Source organism: Alligator sinensis, unplaced genomic scaffold (genome assembly GCF_000455745.1).
Source record: "Alligator sinensis unplaced genomic scaffold, ASM45574v1 scaffold1408_1, whole genome shotgun sequence".
NCBI classification, from domain to species: domain Eukaryota; kingdom Metazoa; phylum Chordata; order Crocodylia; family Alligatoridae; genus Alligator; species Alligator sinensis.
In genome coordinates, this window is record NW_005842519.1 from 243618 (window position 1) to 259063 (window position 15446).

A 15446-nucleotide genomic window follows, 5' to 3' on the forward strand; every position below is an offset into this window, starting at 1 on the left:
AAGACGAATCTCCAGTTGAAGTTGCCTTCCCCACCCAGGGACCTGTAGTGCACATCTGTCTTCTGTTTGCTCTCCTCATGGCCAACCAACCAGCTGTGAGAGAGACAAATATTGCACAGTGAAATGGAAGGTAAGGAAGGAGCTCTGAGTACCTTGCTCCACACAACTGGCTCGATGCCATTTTTTTCGTCGCCCATTGGTTTCCAACTGATTTTGATATACTACTTTTGACCTGCAGGGTCCTAAATGACCCAGAACCTAATGACCCTGATTCTCCTAACTGCAATACTGCCATAGTGGCCGGCAGTGCATGAGCTGACTCCGCTTCATCCTCAATTTGGCAGCACTAGAGATGGGATACTGGCCTACATGGGCCTAGACTGACTGGATATGGCTGTCCTCAGGTTCTCCATTGGTATAAGGCGACCTGCAGTGATTTCTCCATCGGAGTCTCAGGACTTTGAGACTCATTTCCCTTCTTGGGTACTAATGAGGCGAGTCTGTTGCGCTTTGGTTTATGCTGCAATTCTGCTGGAGCCAGCTAAAGACTTTGTATCGCAACTTTTTTTTTAATGAAAGCTTTAGCAAAAATGGATTAAATGCAATGAAATCTCAGTCAAATTGGCTAACAGTTTTGAGGATTTTTCTTGAGGAAAGAACACTCCCTCTTCTCCCTCCCAAAAAATCGTTCCATTTTTAGAAACAAGAAACCAAAAATCTTTTGTTTTTTCTGCTTCCACAAATCAGTTTCTTGGATGAAATAATAAAAAAGAAGAAAATCAATGAAAAAATTCAATGCTATTTTTTTTTTTTAATTTAAAATAATTCACAGCAAATAAGATCCATGTCTGACCAGCTGGAAAGGTCTGCCATTCTCCACTGCCTGGGCATGTATACACATTTATTAATGCACTTTTGCTAATGCACATTAAATTTAGCACCTCTGGGCACCTATCCTCGAGCGCCAAGGCAGCTCCAATGCACTGGAATTCCAGCACGTTGGAGCAGACTTAATTAATTGAGTCTGCTGGAGCATGGCAATTGCCTGTGTCTTTTGTATCAGTGTCCCCGTGCTTACAAATGCTGGTGGGGGCACTTGAACTAAAGCTCATTAAATGAGCTTTAGTTCAAGTGCTTCCACCACCATTTTTAAGTGCAGGGAAGCTGATACACACGACGCAGTAGTGCTTTAATTAGAGGGGCTCTTTAATTAGAGAGGCACCCCTCTAATTAAAGTGCTGTGCCCTCCCCACCTTCCCCACCACCTCCAGCATGCATGTAAAAGTGCTCTCCATTGTGAGGTACTAGAAAAAGGTGCATTAGCCTATTCTAATGCACATTAGTGAAAATGCATGGGTTTTTTGTGATTAATGCACATTAAAATAGGTTAATGCGCATTAAAGCACATGTGTAGATGCGCTCCCTGAGATGAAAAGAAAGTTGGGTAGCTCTAGCTCAGTGACCCTCAACCACAGTGCCATGGCACCCCGGGGTGATGAGATTCCCTTCAAAGGTGCTGTGAGGTACCACACCATGTCCTCGTTAGCCCCATTAGGTGTGCAAACATGATTCACAAGAGAAAAATAGAGATTTCAAACAGAAGTCCACAGCTGTGGTTTTTCTGATTTCTTTGCAACAGAAAAACTGTTCTAGTATTTCTTCTGTAGTCAAAAAAAGAGTGGAAGCTAAGAGCTGGCATTTCCCAAGTGGCGCCTCGAGTCTATGCAGGGTGCTTGAGTCTAAAAAGGTTGATAACCACTGAACAAGCTAGTAAATCTGCCGGACTGAGGGTGGTGTAGAGGTTAAGTCATCACCATCACATTTCTGCTGTGGCTGAGTTGTCTGATTTGAGCTCTGCTAACATAATTTACAAGCTTTTTTATTGATTAGTGTGCTTCTGAAACGTCAGCAAAGATGCCCGGAGCACACTCCCCTCCGCAAGAAACAATTAAATGGGCATACATTGATGCTGTTTAGAAACCCCTTTTTTCCCAGCCTGGAAGACTTTGTAATGTTACCCAGGCTACAAATGGATGGTGCATTTGTCCTGGGATAAACCATTTTATTCCAGAACAAAGTGCAACCATTCAGACATCCAGGTCCATAAATCTGGGATAATGCTAAAAAAGATTCACAGGATAAGAAGAACTAACAATTTATCCCAAGACATTGCAAAATGAGATTGTTTGGGGACAACATCATTGCATCAATGGCAGAAAAGCAGAAGTGCATTCAGCTGCTCATTAAACCCTGATTGGAAGTGTGAAGTGTGTACACGCCAATCCCAGGATATTTCTGTTCCGGGACAAGCACGGGCACAGGAACAAATGCAATGCCTGTTCCTTGCCTTGGAGAAGAAAAGAAAAGCTCGTATTAGCTGAAATGTAGAAATTTGGAGCTAAAATTTTCAAAGCTCAATGCCTAAAATTGAAGCGCACATTTAGGCTCTTGTTAGAAGCAGTGCTATTTTCAATCACAGTTTCCCTTCCTCTTCAGCGGTGCTCAATATTTCTAAGAACCAGGCTGTTTTTCACAGACTTCCAAACTTCAGGTCTGAAAATGTTGTCCAGTTACTTTAAAAGAGCTTTTAAACTGCAGCCGACCAGATTTAGATTAGATCTCAGTAAAAGAAAAACGTCTTCACTGTCCAAACAGTCGGGCGGGGGTACCGCTTGCCCAGGGAAGAGGTGGAATCACCTTTACTAGAGGTTTGCAAGATAAAGCATCAATCGGGGGTCCCGCATTTGTGCACGGGGTTGGACCAAAGGACTGTTGCGGTCCCAACCCTGGGATTCTAACTTTTTATAGGAAATTTTAATATGAAATTCAAAATAAAATGCTCCTGCTCCATGGTCCTGACAGGTTAGTAGCACGCTATCGTGTCGCTGCTAAGGCAGCCTCTGCTGACCTGGCTCCATTCCTGTCTCCTTTCTTATTATGCCGTGTGACATGGGGCATATTGCTTTGTTCCCACTTCCACTTCTTGTCCATTTAAATTATAGGGGCTATCTCCTTCTATGGATCTGTACTGTGCATAGCGGAAAGGGGCCTGACATCCCAGAGAGTCTCCTGGTATTACAGTACTATAGTCATAAAGAATTAAGCTTACGACCGTCACACGCATGGCTTTCTAGGTTGGGTGACTTCCCCCACCTGCATAGGAGGCAGTGTGGGCTTGTGGCTAAATCATGAGACTGGGACTTTGGAAAAGTGGGGTTTGTACGTCACCAAGACTTCATTCCCCTCTCTGGGATAAGGACGGTGACCTCTGTCACATCTTCGGTGATCCGGGTGTTTTCATGGAGTCTCTGCATGTTATCGCTGAAGCACCCAAGCCCATGCTGGTAAACAAGGGTGGGAAGAAATGTCCCCAAACAGGGCCATTAATGAGAGCTTGCAAGGGAAGTGACTGTGGCCGGCAGGGTGCAAAGCCAAGCACTCAAACCCAGGTCGGGGTTGGCACTTTCTGCCCTTCTGCATGCCAAGTTCCCTCTGTCCTCCTCCAGGAGTGCTTAGTGCCCAGTGCTTTCTTGGCAGTTTCATGACAGAAGAGGCCTGGCAGCGATGCTGAGCTCCTTGACAGCCACAAAGACCTGCAAGTTTACTGAGAGCCATGGATCCAGCCCTCGATACTCTCGCCTTCCCCAAACACCCCACCGCGCGCTACGATTTCAGAGCTGCAAAATGGACGGGACAGCTTGGCTGGAGCTGATAACAATGCACTTGATGCGAATACCAGGTGAGCAGCCCGCATTCTGGATTTACAGGAGGAAAATTGAGATTGTAAAAAAGGGATTTACAGTCTGTTTCCAAAGCCTACCTCTTCCTGCTCGTAAATCCAAGAACCTACAAAATAAGTAACTCCCTTGGCTGCGATTGCAGCATTTTACACAAGATAAAACATAAATGGAGTCAGACAGAGCGGGGAACGTGCCAGAAGAGTTGCTGCTGATTGCCACATTTTTGTCCAGGAAAAGGGAATTTCTAAAGGGCAAAACAAGGCTGTTTATGAACGCAGCCCAGGCGTACGGCAAGGCTGGGGATGAGGTCTGAGCTGGGCTGGCATGTGGAAATGCAACATCTCAGCAGCACTCGTGTGTTGCTGTCGTCTTCTCCAGAATCTCATCTTTTATGTGAAAAAAGAAGTCTCTACCTGCTGTAGTTGCAGAGAGAAAAGAAAGGGGAGCCAGTTCTCACTGATGCGGGGAGGTGTTTTCACAGAGCCTGGGACAATCATTTGGAGAGCTGTTGCTCATCTCTGCTGCTGTCCCAGACACGTGGAGCGAACTCAGATGCTAATAAGAGCATTTATAGCGCAGTACCCAAAATGACTACGCAGTACAGGCGTGCGTCTACACATGCACACCTGTACTGTGCAGTAAATATGGTGATTTATCTCAACTTGAGTGTAAATTTGATACCTGTATCGTGCAGGTATCAAATTTACACCCGATTACCTACTGCGCAGTAACACATGTGTAGACATCTTACTGCACGGTAACACTGTGTAGACTGACTTGGGACTAAATTTAGTCCCAACTCAGTTCACACACAGTGTTAATGCACTTTAAGGCCCGCATGTGTAGATGTCGGCCTATTCCCACTAACTGCGCAGTAAATTTAAGCCGGTGTAAATGCACGTGTAGACACACCCAGAGTGCCCCTGCGGTTAACTCTTTCACTGCTTGTGAAGCAGGTGAGTGTACCGCTAGTGTATAGAGGTGGAGCCGCTTACCCTTTCACATAAATGTCGCTCATCTTCTCGCCGGTGATGCTGAGGTCATCTAGGATCACGTCCTTGGTGTTCCAGATAATGCAGCGCAAGAAGAACCTGAAACCCCCCACGAAGCAACCCCCAATGAGCAGAATGCAAACAAGGAGCAAAGCCACAGCCATACGGAAAGGCAGCTAGAGCACAGATCAACTCAGGTCTAACCAAGCCATCCCGAACCACTTCAGGGATGCACGTGGAGACAGGGTCACCCAGGGGAGTGTGGCCTTCAGGAGGCTAAAACAAATGGCTGTGTGCAATTCAAGCTGGCAGTTGACACTGTCTGATACTGGGGAAGGAGCTAAACCCCACATCTGGTCCCTTCTGGCTACCAGGTGTTCACATCTTCCAGCTGGTCACTGCTTTGCAAATCAAACCCAAATCCCAGATGCACCCAGCCCTGAACTTGGAGAAGTCCCTGTTACTGGGCAGAGATGGGGAGGTGGAGTCCAGGCTGGAGCAGACTTTAGGAGTGCCTGGAGGAGAGGAGAGAGGGCTCCTCACAGACTAGGAGAGAGGCTGCCCCAGGCACGGAGCCAGTGGCATGGAGAAGAGGCAAAGGAGCGCAGAGCAGACACAGCAAGGGCATGGGGGGGGGTCAAGAAGGGCCTATGGGGATGTCTACCCCACAAAACAAAGAGGATGGGAGTCCCTGTGAACACACCTGTGCTGGATTGACGCTGGCTGACATGGGCCACAGCATCCAGGGAGACAGCACCCCAGGTTTTGGCCTGGGCTGGTAAGCAGGAAACACACCGTGGAGCCTGGAGGGCTTATCCATTAGCACAGGGGAAAGCTCCTGCTGCTGCATCATCAGGGCTGGTATTTCCTGCGCGTGCAGGGATGTGCTAGTGTGTTGCACGCTCACGGCTTTGTTTTGCCAGGCAGACACACCGTAAGGGAAGCAAGGAGCCAGGGAGGTTGAGGAGGAGGTAGTGACAGTGACAGGAAAAGAGGGTGACTGTTTCTCTGGCTATCTATGCCTCTATCAGCACCGTGGTCTGAGCGGAGCAGAGAGTGAGGATGGGAAGCCAGACCTGAGGGTCCCAATTCTCCGGAGACGACCCTGACATGGTCACTGAACAGTATCCTGCGCAGCTTAAACACGGGTCTCAATGTTTGCCCCCCAACTCCCCACCATCAGTGCGATACAGGAGCCCATATGACGCGAGGAGAAGAGTCACCTCTTTGCTTTCCGCGGCGTGATGTTGAAGGGAGGGCCGGGGGCACCCAGCGACTTGGGAAACAAGTCCACCCACATCTGCAGCTTTCCCTGGAAGGAAACACACAGCGGTGAGGCTTGGCAGTCCCAGCAGCGGGTTAATAACCCGTGCTTCCTTCTGCGTGTTGGTGCCAACGCACGCTGGGAGCGATCCTTTGCAAAGGCAACGGCGAACCCTCGGGCTGCTCCAGCCAACGCACCCCTCTGCAAAACACCAGCTCCTCACGGCTCTGCGACGGGGCAGAGAAGAGCCAGGTGGTGGGAGGCTGAAGGCAGAAATGTTCACACTGGAAATGATTTTTAACAGGGTGGGAGAGTCTCCTTTGCAACGAGAAATCCCTGGGGCTCAAGGCAGCGGGGAGCTCTCCAGCCCCTGAGATCTTAAAGTCAAGGCGAGGTGGGTGACTTTCTTCCAGGTGCTTTAGCCAAGCACGTGCTACTGGATTTGAGCCAAAGCAAGCAAGTGAAATGGGGGAGATCCAGCTAGACAATCTCCGTCTCGTCTCTGGCCTGAAACTCCATGAGTCTGCAGACGACCCTGCCTGCATTGAGCAAGCTCCTCGGCTGGGTTTGGAGAGCGCTTCATCTACTGATACCAGCTGGGGATCCACCCCGTTACTCTCGGAGGTTTTGGGGAGTGCATCTAAAATGAACTTGGATCATGTGGTCCTGTGACATCTCCAAAATATGGACGCATGCATCACATCTTTCAAGGAAATCTGGTTGGGGGGCTTGGGTTGTCCTTCTGAAGGTGGCCACTTTAATTGCAAAAGGCCAAAGGATGACATCAGAGATCTATTTAGCGGGCAGTATCAAAAATGGATTAATTTGGACAATCAGCTCATCTACGGGGGCTTTGCTTTTTTGGCAAGGAAATCTCCCTGCATCAGCAGAGGACTGTAAGTGCTCCACTTAGCTCGTACATGACCAGAAACAGGCCGGGGCACACGTGCTACCTCCCGAGAGAGGGGGCAGAGACGGGAACTCCTCCAAAGCCAGGCAACAACCCCCGGGATTTGCTCAGTAGGGGCCACAGCCCAAATAGCCACTACTCCATACCATGGAAAGAGCAAGGGCAGCTTAGTGAGAAAGTTCTTCCTAATGCCCAACCTCAACTTCCCTTGCTGCAGCTTGAGCCCATTGCTCCTTGTCCTGTCATCTGTCCCCACTAAGAACAACCCAGCTCCATCCTCTTTGCAGCCCCCCTGCAGGGAGGTGAAGGCTGCTATTCAATCCCCCTCGGTCTCCTCTTCTGCAGACTCAATCAGCCCATTTCCCTCAGCCTCTCCTCAGAAATCATGTCCCTTAGCCCCCCAACCATTTTCATTGCCAGTTCTCCAAAGTGTCCACATCCTTTCTGTAGTGGGGGCCCACAGCTGGACACAGGACTCCAGATGTGGCCTCCCCATCGCAGATAATGAAGGAGTGCCCCAAAACCCTGGAGGAGAGCGCTGAGGGAGACTACCTGGGGGACGGAGCAGTTAGCAGACCTAGACCCCAAATACATTTGCTACCAGGAAGGGGTTGCACTGGGCCAGAGCCACAAGGCTCATCCTGCTGCCTGGGCTAAAAAGGCTGGTTTATTTGCTTGTTTGAGGAAAGACTGTGGCTTTGCATTCAAAGAGCTGGCTGAGGAGCTCCTTATGGAGCAAAGCCAGCTTGCAAATCAGCAGGCTCACCCATTTCCTTGTGAGGCCTGACCTGGCTCTTATCCCCATCTCATGGGAAGCCGCAGTACTTGGGACAGGAGCTGGGAAGCCGCCAGCCATCTGCTGCTGTCCAGGTGAATGGCCTATATGGATACCCTGGGCTCATCCCTGATGGGTGCTGAGCACCTACTTAGCAAAGAGGTGATAATGCATGGCTGCTCAGGACTGTATGAATGGTGCTGTACAGCACCGGGCGCTGACGGACCGACCAAATGCCCCCCTTTGATAGCACGGCTGGAGCGTCCCGTCGATGCATGCACATCTGCTGCTGCTGTGGAAAGGCCCCATCCCCAAAACATCCCCAGGGTCCCCACATGCCCCGGGGCAGCCTAGCGAGACCCATCCGCACACTGCTGGGTCTCACCGAGCTGCCCTGCGCCGGTCGCTGCCCCAGTCCCTACCTGCTCGATTTCGGGCTGCAGCGGGCTGTAGAGAGGCCGCGTCTCCACGTGTTCGGGCACCAGGCCTTGCTTCCGGAGCGCGTGCAGGGCGAGCCGCTCCTCGGGGGAACCCAGGTGTGGGTTGGGGGGTTTGCCATCCTCTGTTGCAGAGAGAAAGGTGTGAGTGCCAGGCCAGGTCCGGAGAGCGCCGCGGAGGTGTCCCTGAGGGATCCCCCGGCTGCTCCTGGTTTGCATTGGGGTACGGCAGCCACTGCTGGAGCATCAGAGATAATGGGAACCCCCCGGGACTGGCTCACTGAGCCAAGGAGCCTCTGTGGAGCCTGCCACCACCCCAGAGAGCTGGGGCAGGGGTGTGGAGGCAAATGGGGCCATCTGGGACAGCTTGCTAGGAGGCCTGTGCCCCCAGAGCAAGGCTGCTCAGGACCTGTCAGCCCATTGAGAGCTCCAGATGGGCACAGATAGAAATCCCGGAGCAGTCAGGACCCACCCCTTTCTCCCACAGCGTCCAGGAGGGACGCTCCTGACAGCAGCAAGGTTTGGGATAAGTGAGAGAGGAGCTAGGCCCCAGAGGCTGCCAGGTTTCCATCAATGCCCAGCACCCAGCAGCTCCAGCTGGGATATTTCTGCAGTGTTTAAACAAGAGCCCAGCATATTGTATGAGTCCATCGTGCTGCGCTGTGAATTTGGCTGAGAAACGTGCATTTCTATGCACACACGCGTGCACTGCACATGTTAGAGACCACTTGGGGTTTGGAGCCATGTGAGCCATTGCTCTATTCTTCCTCTTCACCCTTTGGAGGAAGGTGTCTCCACTGCTGTCACTGGGCAGGATATAAAGGCAGTGCTCCTTTATGGGGCCCTTGTCTGTCCTGCCTGGATAGTAAAGACCCAGTGCTCCTTTATAGCACCATAGGGGAGGATATCCATATCTTCTGAACCAAAACCGCCCCTCTGCTGTTACTGAGAAGTCCTCTGCCCCAGAAGTGGCTGCATTTCAGCCGAGCGGTGCTAGTGAAAAGCCCCCGGAGGCCCTTTGAAATGCAATGCACCCTATAAATATTATTGCAGCTCAGCTGCCTTCAGCTGATACAACCCAGCTCCTTTCTTGGCAAGGGCCTGAAGTGGTTAAACTTCAGACATATGGGATATTTTCCAAGCATTGTGAGCCTGGCCAGTGCGTGCATGCATGCATGCGTGCGTGCGTGTGCATGTGTGGGTGTTCACGTGTGTAAGACACAGAAATAAAACTCTCTCTCAGAAAACAACAATGCGGGGGTTATGAAATAATGGTGCGGTTCAAGCGCTTGTAAAACCCGGGCTCTCCTGTTTAATAGCTTCGCTTTATACCCCGCCAGGTTCAGATCTGACACTGCTCCGCGCACACAGCTGGTTTCCAGACCCCGCTGAGGTCAAACACCCAGCTTTGTTCTGGTTTTGAACGGACTGCCATTAAAACAGCAACCCAAAAAAAGTTTTTAAAAAGCAAAGTGAAAGACAGGAGCTGGTGGGCAGGAGACAGAAAGAGCTTCGTTCCACTTAACACCTCTCCAGCACTTGGCAAGGCCCCGACACGGAGCGAGGGGCCGGGAAGAACGGCTGCATCCATGCTCCTTCCAGCCCGGTCTGCATCTTGATGTCCTAGCATGGGGGGAGAGGGGGCCGCGGCTCTGCTACGTGCCACATTGCTGAGCAGCTCATAAATATCAGCCCCTCGGCAAGCAAAGCACAATTATGTGCTCGTGCGATCCTAATGACCCTTTGTGTACTATGCCTCTTCTGGGAGTGAAAAGATGGATTTTGGGGGCCAGCGGGGTGAGATTCCAATAGACGCCACTGAAGTGACAGACCCCCCCCGCTGTCGGTTCTTGCAAAAACTATAAAAAAAGGCAAAAACAGCAGAGGCCTCCCCAAAACCCAGGGTGCTTTTCCGCACAGGCGACTTATCGCGTGTCAATTTAGGGGCGCCTGTCTTCTGAGAGGCAAGGTGTATGCTGCTGAAGCGGTGGGGTATTTCGCTCAGCTCGGAGCGTATGATGCCGTCTCCCTCCCGTGGCGGTACCTGAGAAGTACGGCCGCCTGCGAGCTGCAGCGTGCTTCCTTCCACGCCGGGGCTGGAGCCTGCCTGCTCGCAGCTGTTGCATCAGGGTTTAATCCCCACTGCAAAGAGCGGCATGTCTGTGTTCAGCGCGGGTGTGCTGCCTTTCCAAGTGGCTACCATGAAGAGGAGCATAGAGAAGTGGGGCTGGAAGAGACCTCCAGAGTCTAGTCCGACCCCCCTGCCGGAGGCAGGATCAGCCCTCTGCAAACCATCGCATGCAAATCCACTGTCTGACCTCTTAATTAAACAGTCACTGCTGACACAGCACAAGATATCACATCCGACCCTGCCACAGGTAAAGCGGTGGGACCGCGGAGGCCAACGTCCTGCTGTTGCAAAGATGCTCGAGAGATCCCCCTCCACTACAGAGGAAGGCAAACCACCCCCCCTCCACAGTCTGCACCAATTGGACCAGGGGTAACATTTTGTCTTGACCCCAAATGTTGCACCGGTCGACCCTGAGCAGAGGAGCAAGACCCTCCCGGCAGGAGCCGCTGGGTTCGAGTCCCAGCAGGAGCATTGGCACCCCTGTCAAAATCCCAGCCTGGGCTGCAGCCGGCACCCAATGCATCTGGGAAAGGCTTAAAAACCCCTGACACATGTTGCATCAGGAGGGGGGAAAATTCCCTCCCAGCCCCCTGCAGTAACCAGCATGGCCCTGAGCATGGGAAACAAAGGAGGGTCTTGGGATTCAGAAGTGGCATTCATGGGTATGGCCTAAAGTGTCTATAGAAACTCAAGAAAAATCACTCCAATCCCCATCCGCGGGAGGAGGGCAAAAATTCTTCCTCTCTCCCATCCCTTGGACAATAAACTATCTGGAGAAGGGACTTTCTCTCTATGCAGAGCAGCTGTCACGGCAGGGCACTGGTCTTAGATCAGGGTCAAGGTCCTGGGTCATACAATAGATATATAATAATAAAATGGGGGTGGTTTCAGGCAGCAACCCAGATACACGATGCTCATTAGCTAGCACTGTGAACGGACTCGAGTGTTTATGTGTACCCAGGAGGGTCCTCTTCTGCCACTGCAGGGTGGTAACCGTGGAGAAAAGCAATGAAAAGAAAAGGCCTGGCCAGGCCCAGGTGTCCCTTACCGAGCTCCACGAGGAAGTACTCCTGCTCCCCAAACACGACCCGGTCTGTCTTGTACACGGGAGCTTTGCAATTGCGCTGCAAGGAGAAGAGGTGGAGCAGCTGGGATGGACGGAGCTGGTCTCGCCACTGGTTGGGCCCAGAACTGAAGCCATGAAGTAGAAAAAGCAAGGGGTCAGAGCATTGCAAAGGTCACCTGGGGAAGGTGCTACCTAGATAGGCCCTGTTAATCCAGACTCAGCACTCAGAGGCAGGACCACTACCTGCCCTGGAGGGATGAAGGGAGCAGAAACCACCTGCCAGCATCAAGCTGGGGAGTTGCCAGTAGCTACAGAGCTGGTGCCGGTGGCTTCAGATCCCACCCACCACGCTGATCTGGGCATGAGGACATGGCAGTGATGGGGGCAAAAGTGGCCAGGGTTTATGGCTGGCTCCTTCTAGCCGTCCGTGAGCAGGACAGTGCAGTGTCCTTGGAGCCAACAGAAGTGCTTACGTGCAATAGGTCTGGGGGAGGCCGCAGCGAGCCCCATATTTCGACAAGAACCGATTCTCCAGGTCTATGACGGTCTCTCCTATTTTCTCGTCCTTCGACAAGAGGTCGTAGTCATACAATGTGATCTTCAGGTCCTTCTCCAAAGGCAGAGAGCAGGTCAGTTCAAACATCCTGCAGAGGAGGAGGAAGGGAGAGAGAGGAGCTGCAGATGAACGGCTTTTCTACATGGTCTCTTGCTGATTGTCTCTCATGATATCCCATGTCGAACTGACACCTTCCAGTACACGAAAAACTAACAGAGTTTCTCTGCTTTGAGGCCTGATGCCTGTTTGTTGTCTTCAACCACTTGCAAGACTCAGAGTTGTCTTGGCCATACTTTTTGTTGGACTCATGCCTTACCAGGTGCCTTCAACAGCTGGCATGCTTCCAAACCACGGGCTGAAAGATGACCACCAGTGGGGTCAATCTCCTCATGAGCCACCTTGCAGAAGCGTGTTTAGAAAAATACACCACCAAACCCATGCCATACCTCTGATACAGAGATGCTATCTTTACTATCAGGATTGAGCATCTAGGGTTGCTTAAGTTGGTCCCATAAAAGATAAGACCAAATAAACCCAGCTTCTCCAATATTCCCTGGACCATCATGGCTACAAGGACACTACAACGCTCTAACTCCACGCATTGCAGCAGGAGATGCAGAGCAGTAGGTACCGACTAGCAGCCACATGGCCTGGGATTGAACTCTGCTCCAAGTGCTGGATTGACCTTGCCTTTGCCTTAGTTTCCTCACCGGCAAAATTGAGATATAGGTAGGAACTTCCTTTACAAAATGTTCTGAGATCCAACAAAGAAATGCAAGATTTGAGGGATTGTAGTAGGGCACTGGGATGCACCTCCTCCTTTAAAAGAGCATGCAGGTGGCAAAGGGGAGCTAATGAGGGACTCACCTGATGAGAAAAGGGCTCAGTCTTGAGCTACACAAGCCCAGAGCCTGCACAGGCCAGTTGGTCTTGCCCTGGCTATGGAGTGAGGAGACCCTGACAGTAAAGCAGCAGGACTCCTGAACTGGCCACGGCTCTGAAGGAGGAGCTCTGCAATGTGGGGAACAAGGGAAGGCACCTGGGGCAGATAAGGGCTTGGTTATATGGGCAGGTGGCCCTGCTTTATGTTAAGCCTAAGGAAGGCTTGAGTGCCTGTCAGAGAGCAGGTATTCACTATTAAGTTGTCCTAGCAATTTAGTCTAGAGCCCTGCAAGGGCAGGCAAAGGTTACTTTGAGGGCCAGTAGCCAAGCAGGGGCTGAGAGTGGGGCTCAGCTTGGGGTACAAGGGCCTAGAGAGTAGGGATGATGGTCAACGAGTCTAAGAAGGATTGTGCGCCAGACTGGGGATCTGGAAGCCCAGAGAGAGTGGGGCTGTGACCTGGACCAGAGGTCCAGGAGCCCTTTGAGGGCCAAATGTGGGACCTTGTGATCCGAGGGCCAAAAGGTGTCAAGTGTGTGAACTGAACATCATAGTGATAACACTTGTGAGGCTTGGGGCATGATGTAGGGAAGGAACGGAGCCATGCAATTTTCCCTTCAGGTGCCCTACAGTAGCACAGTCAGGTTGAAAGGGACCTATCAGGCCAAAGGGCTGGATTGAGGCTAGTGGGATCCAGGAAAGACACGGTGTGGGAATAGTTAGGATTAAGGCTCACTCTAAGGCCAGTGGGAAGCCTTCCTTAATTGACCTTTAATAATAAGAACAAGGCATGGCAGGCGAGAAATCTAGGGAAAGCGACATTGGAGTCCGAGCTAGGCAGGAGCTGCAAGGCCACGAGGGGATGTCACGGCCACCTTGTGGCCACGAGCCTGTCTCGGGAATCATTATTAAACAGGAATTAATAGTGGCTTCAGAATACCATATTTTCTAGCTTACAGTACACCACAAAATAAGATGCATGCTTTGATTTTCAAAGGCAGAATGAAGACAAAAAAAATCTGTCCTTGTAATAAGTAACTGAGTAACAGCAGAGGGAGCTGAGCTTGCTCACTGCTCTGCTCTCTGTGGATCACGAGCAGAGTTACTTCCTCTTTCACCCTGCAGAAGTTAAAGCAGTAGACATTACTGTTACCATAGTTCCTGGTTTATAACACAGTCCCCAATTTCCAGCAGCTGGTTTTTGAGGGGGAAAAGGCATGCATTGTATATGTAAAAATACAGCAATACTTGGCCTTTTTATGCAGGGGAGGCACTTTCTGAGAGGCGCGTTTTCTAAATCTCTGGGTCAGATCCCTCAGGGGGTATAAATCCACAGAGAGTCTGTGGAAAGCCAGACTTTATTCTGTCTGCACATTAACGCACATACAGACCCACCCATGAGGGTGGCCCTTATTCTCACTGCTCTGTGCATATCCTTTCACAGCATCTGATGAAGTGAGTGTAGGCTTGCAAAAGCTCGTGCATCTGTGATTCAGTTAGTCAATAAGGTACATCTCTGCACTTCTGCCTGACTGCAGACTCACACGGCTAACTCTCTCTCTTTAGTGTCACCTCTCTCATTCTGCCTTGACCTCACTGACTCTGGTAGAGTCCGGCCCATGAAACCTCAGGCCCAATGACTCTGTAACAAGGGCAAAGCTCATCTGTGTAAGGGACAGGACTTCCACAGGGCTGGCGCAAGCCTGGGGACCGAACTCTCCCCAGGAACCAGGGACCATCACAAACCTCTCCACCTTCCACTCCAAGCATCAGGCATGTATCTCTGAGCCAGCCATTTCCTCGAGAGCCATCAGGACAAAGCAACAGGATTATTCAGGTAAGCAGAAAAACAACAGGAAGAAGCAAGAAGAGGATATCAGAACAAAATGAACCCTACGAAAACACTCCACTATGTATACACCTCTCCCCTGGGCTGAGCACAAACAACACAGTACAGGTACGTCACACAGTGACCTTCTCAAAGGTGCTCAGATGCTATATAGGAGAGGAAAGGAGAGAAGGGAAGAGGTTGTCAAACAGTGATCCACAGACTACTGGTGTCCATGAGGACATGATAAGTAGTGTCCAGAACGGCCTAGCCACCACCACCCTTTTCGACTGGAAGTGCAATGAGTGGATGAAAAACATATTAAGGGTGAGCAGTGATCCATTGGTTTAGCATCTTCAGGAACCACAGGAGAAGAAAGTAAGATCAGGATCCAGGCTCTTGAATCTAGGAGTCGCTTCACCTGCTGCCGAAATGTGGCTGCCTCTCGGGTGGAAGGCGGCCTGCACTTAACGACGCCAGCACTGCTCGACAGCAGGGTTTAGGAGGGGAAGTGAGTGATTATGCCACTGGTTACAAGCACGGGAGGAATTCAGGACAGCAAAATGTAATTAGCCAAGCTGGAACGCGGCCAGGAACCCAGGAATCTGCTTGTGAAATAGAAGCTTTAATTGCCACAAGCTGCCAGGGCCTTGATTTTACCTCTCATCTTAAAGGCACGGTGGGAGGTGCAGAGCTCTGTCTAGACTGGTCTTTGGATGGAAGCCAACATGGGAAAGGAGGACCCACCTTCCCTGCAGGGGACAGTCCTGAAACAACGACTGTTACTGCTATGTGTATTATGGTGGCACCTCATGGGCATGGCTGAAGTCCAGGCCCCATTGTAATAAGACTCGACAAACATGTAGG

General features: G+C 51.0%; 1 protein-coding gene across 6 annotated transcripts in view; it reads right to left on the minus strand.

The window, feature by feature from the left end:
- DYSF (dysferlin) overlaps positions 1-15446 on the minus strand; it is a 198223-nt gene that overhangs the window by 24362 nt on the left and 158415 nt on the right. For all 6 annotated transcript variants that reach the window (XM_025213299.1, XM_025213297.1, XM_025213301.1 and 3 more), the window contains 6 exons: positions 11789-11959; positions 11298-11440; positions 8104-8243; positions 5956-6044; positions 4736-4831; positions 1-93 (listed from right to left, as the gene is read on the minus strand). The exon at positions 1-93 is cut by the window's left edge and continues 70 nt beyond it. In XM_025213299.1, coding sequence (XP_025069084.1) covers positions 1-93; positions 4736-4831; positions 5956-6044; positions 8104-8243; positions 11298-11440; positions 11789-11959 — 732 coding nt within the window. The remainder of the gene's footprint in view (positions 94-4735; positions 4832-5955; positions 6045-8103; positions 8244-11297; positions 11441-11788; positions 11960-15446) is intronic.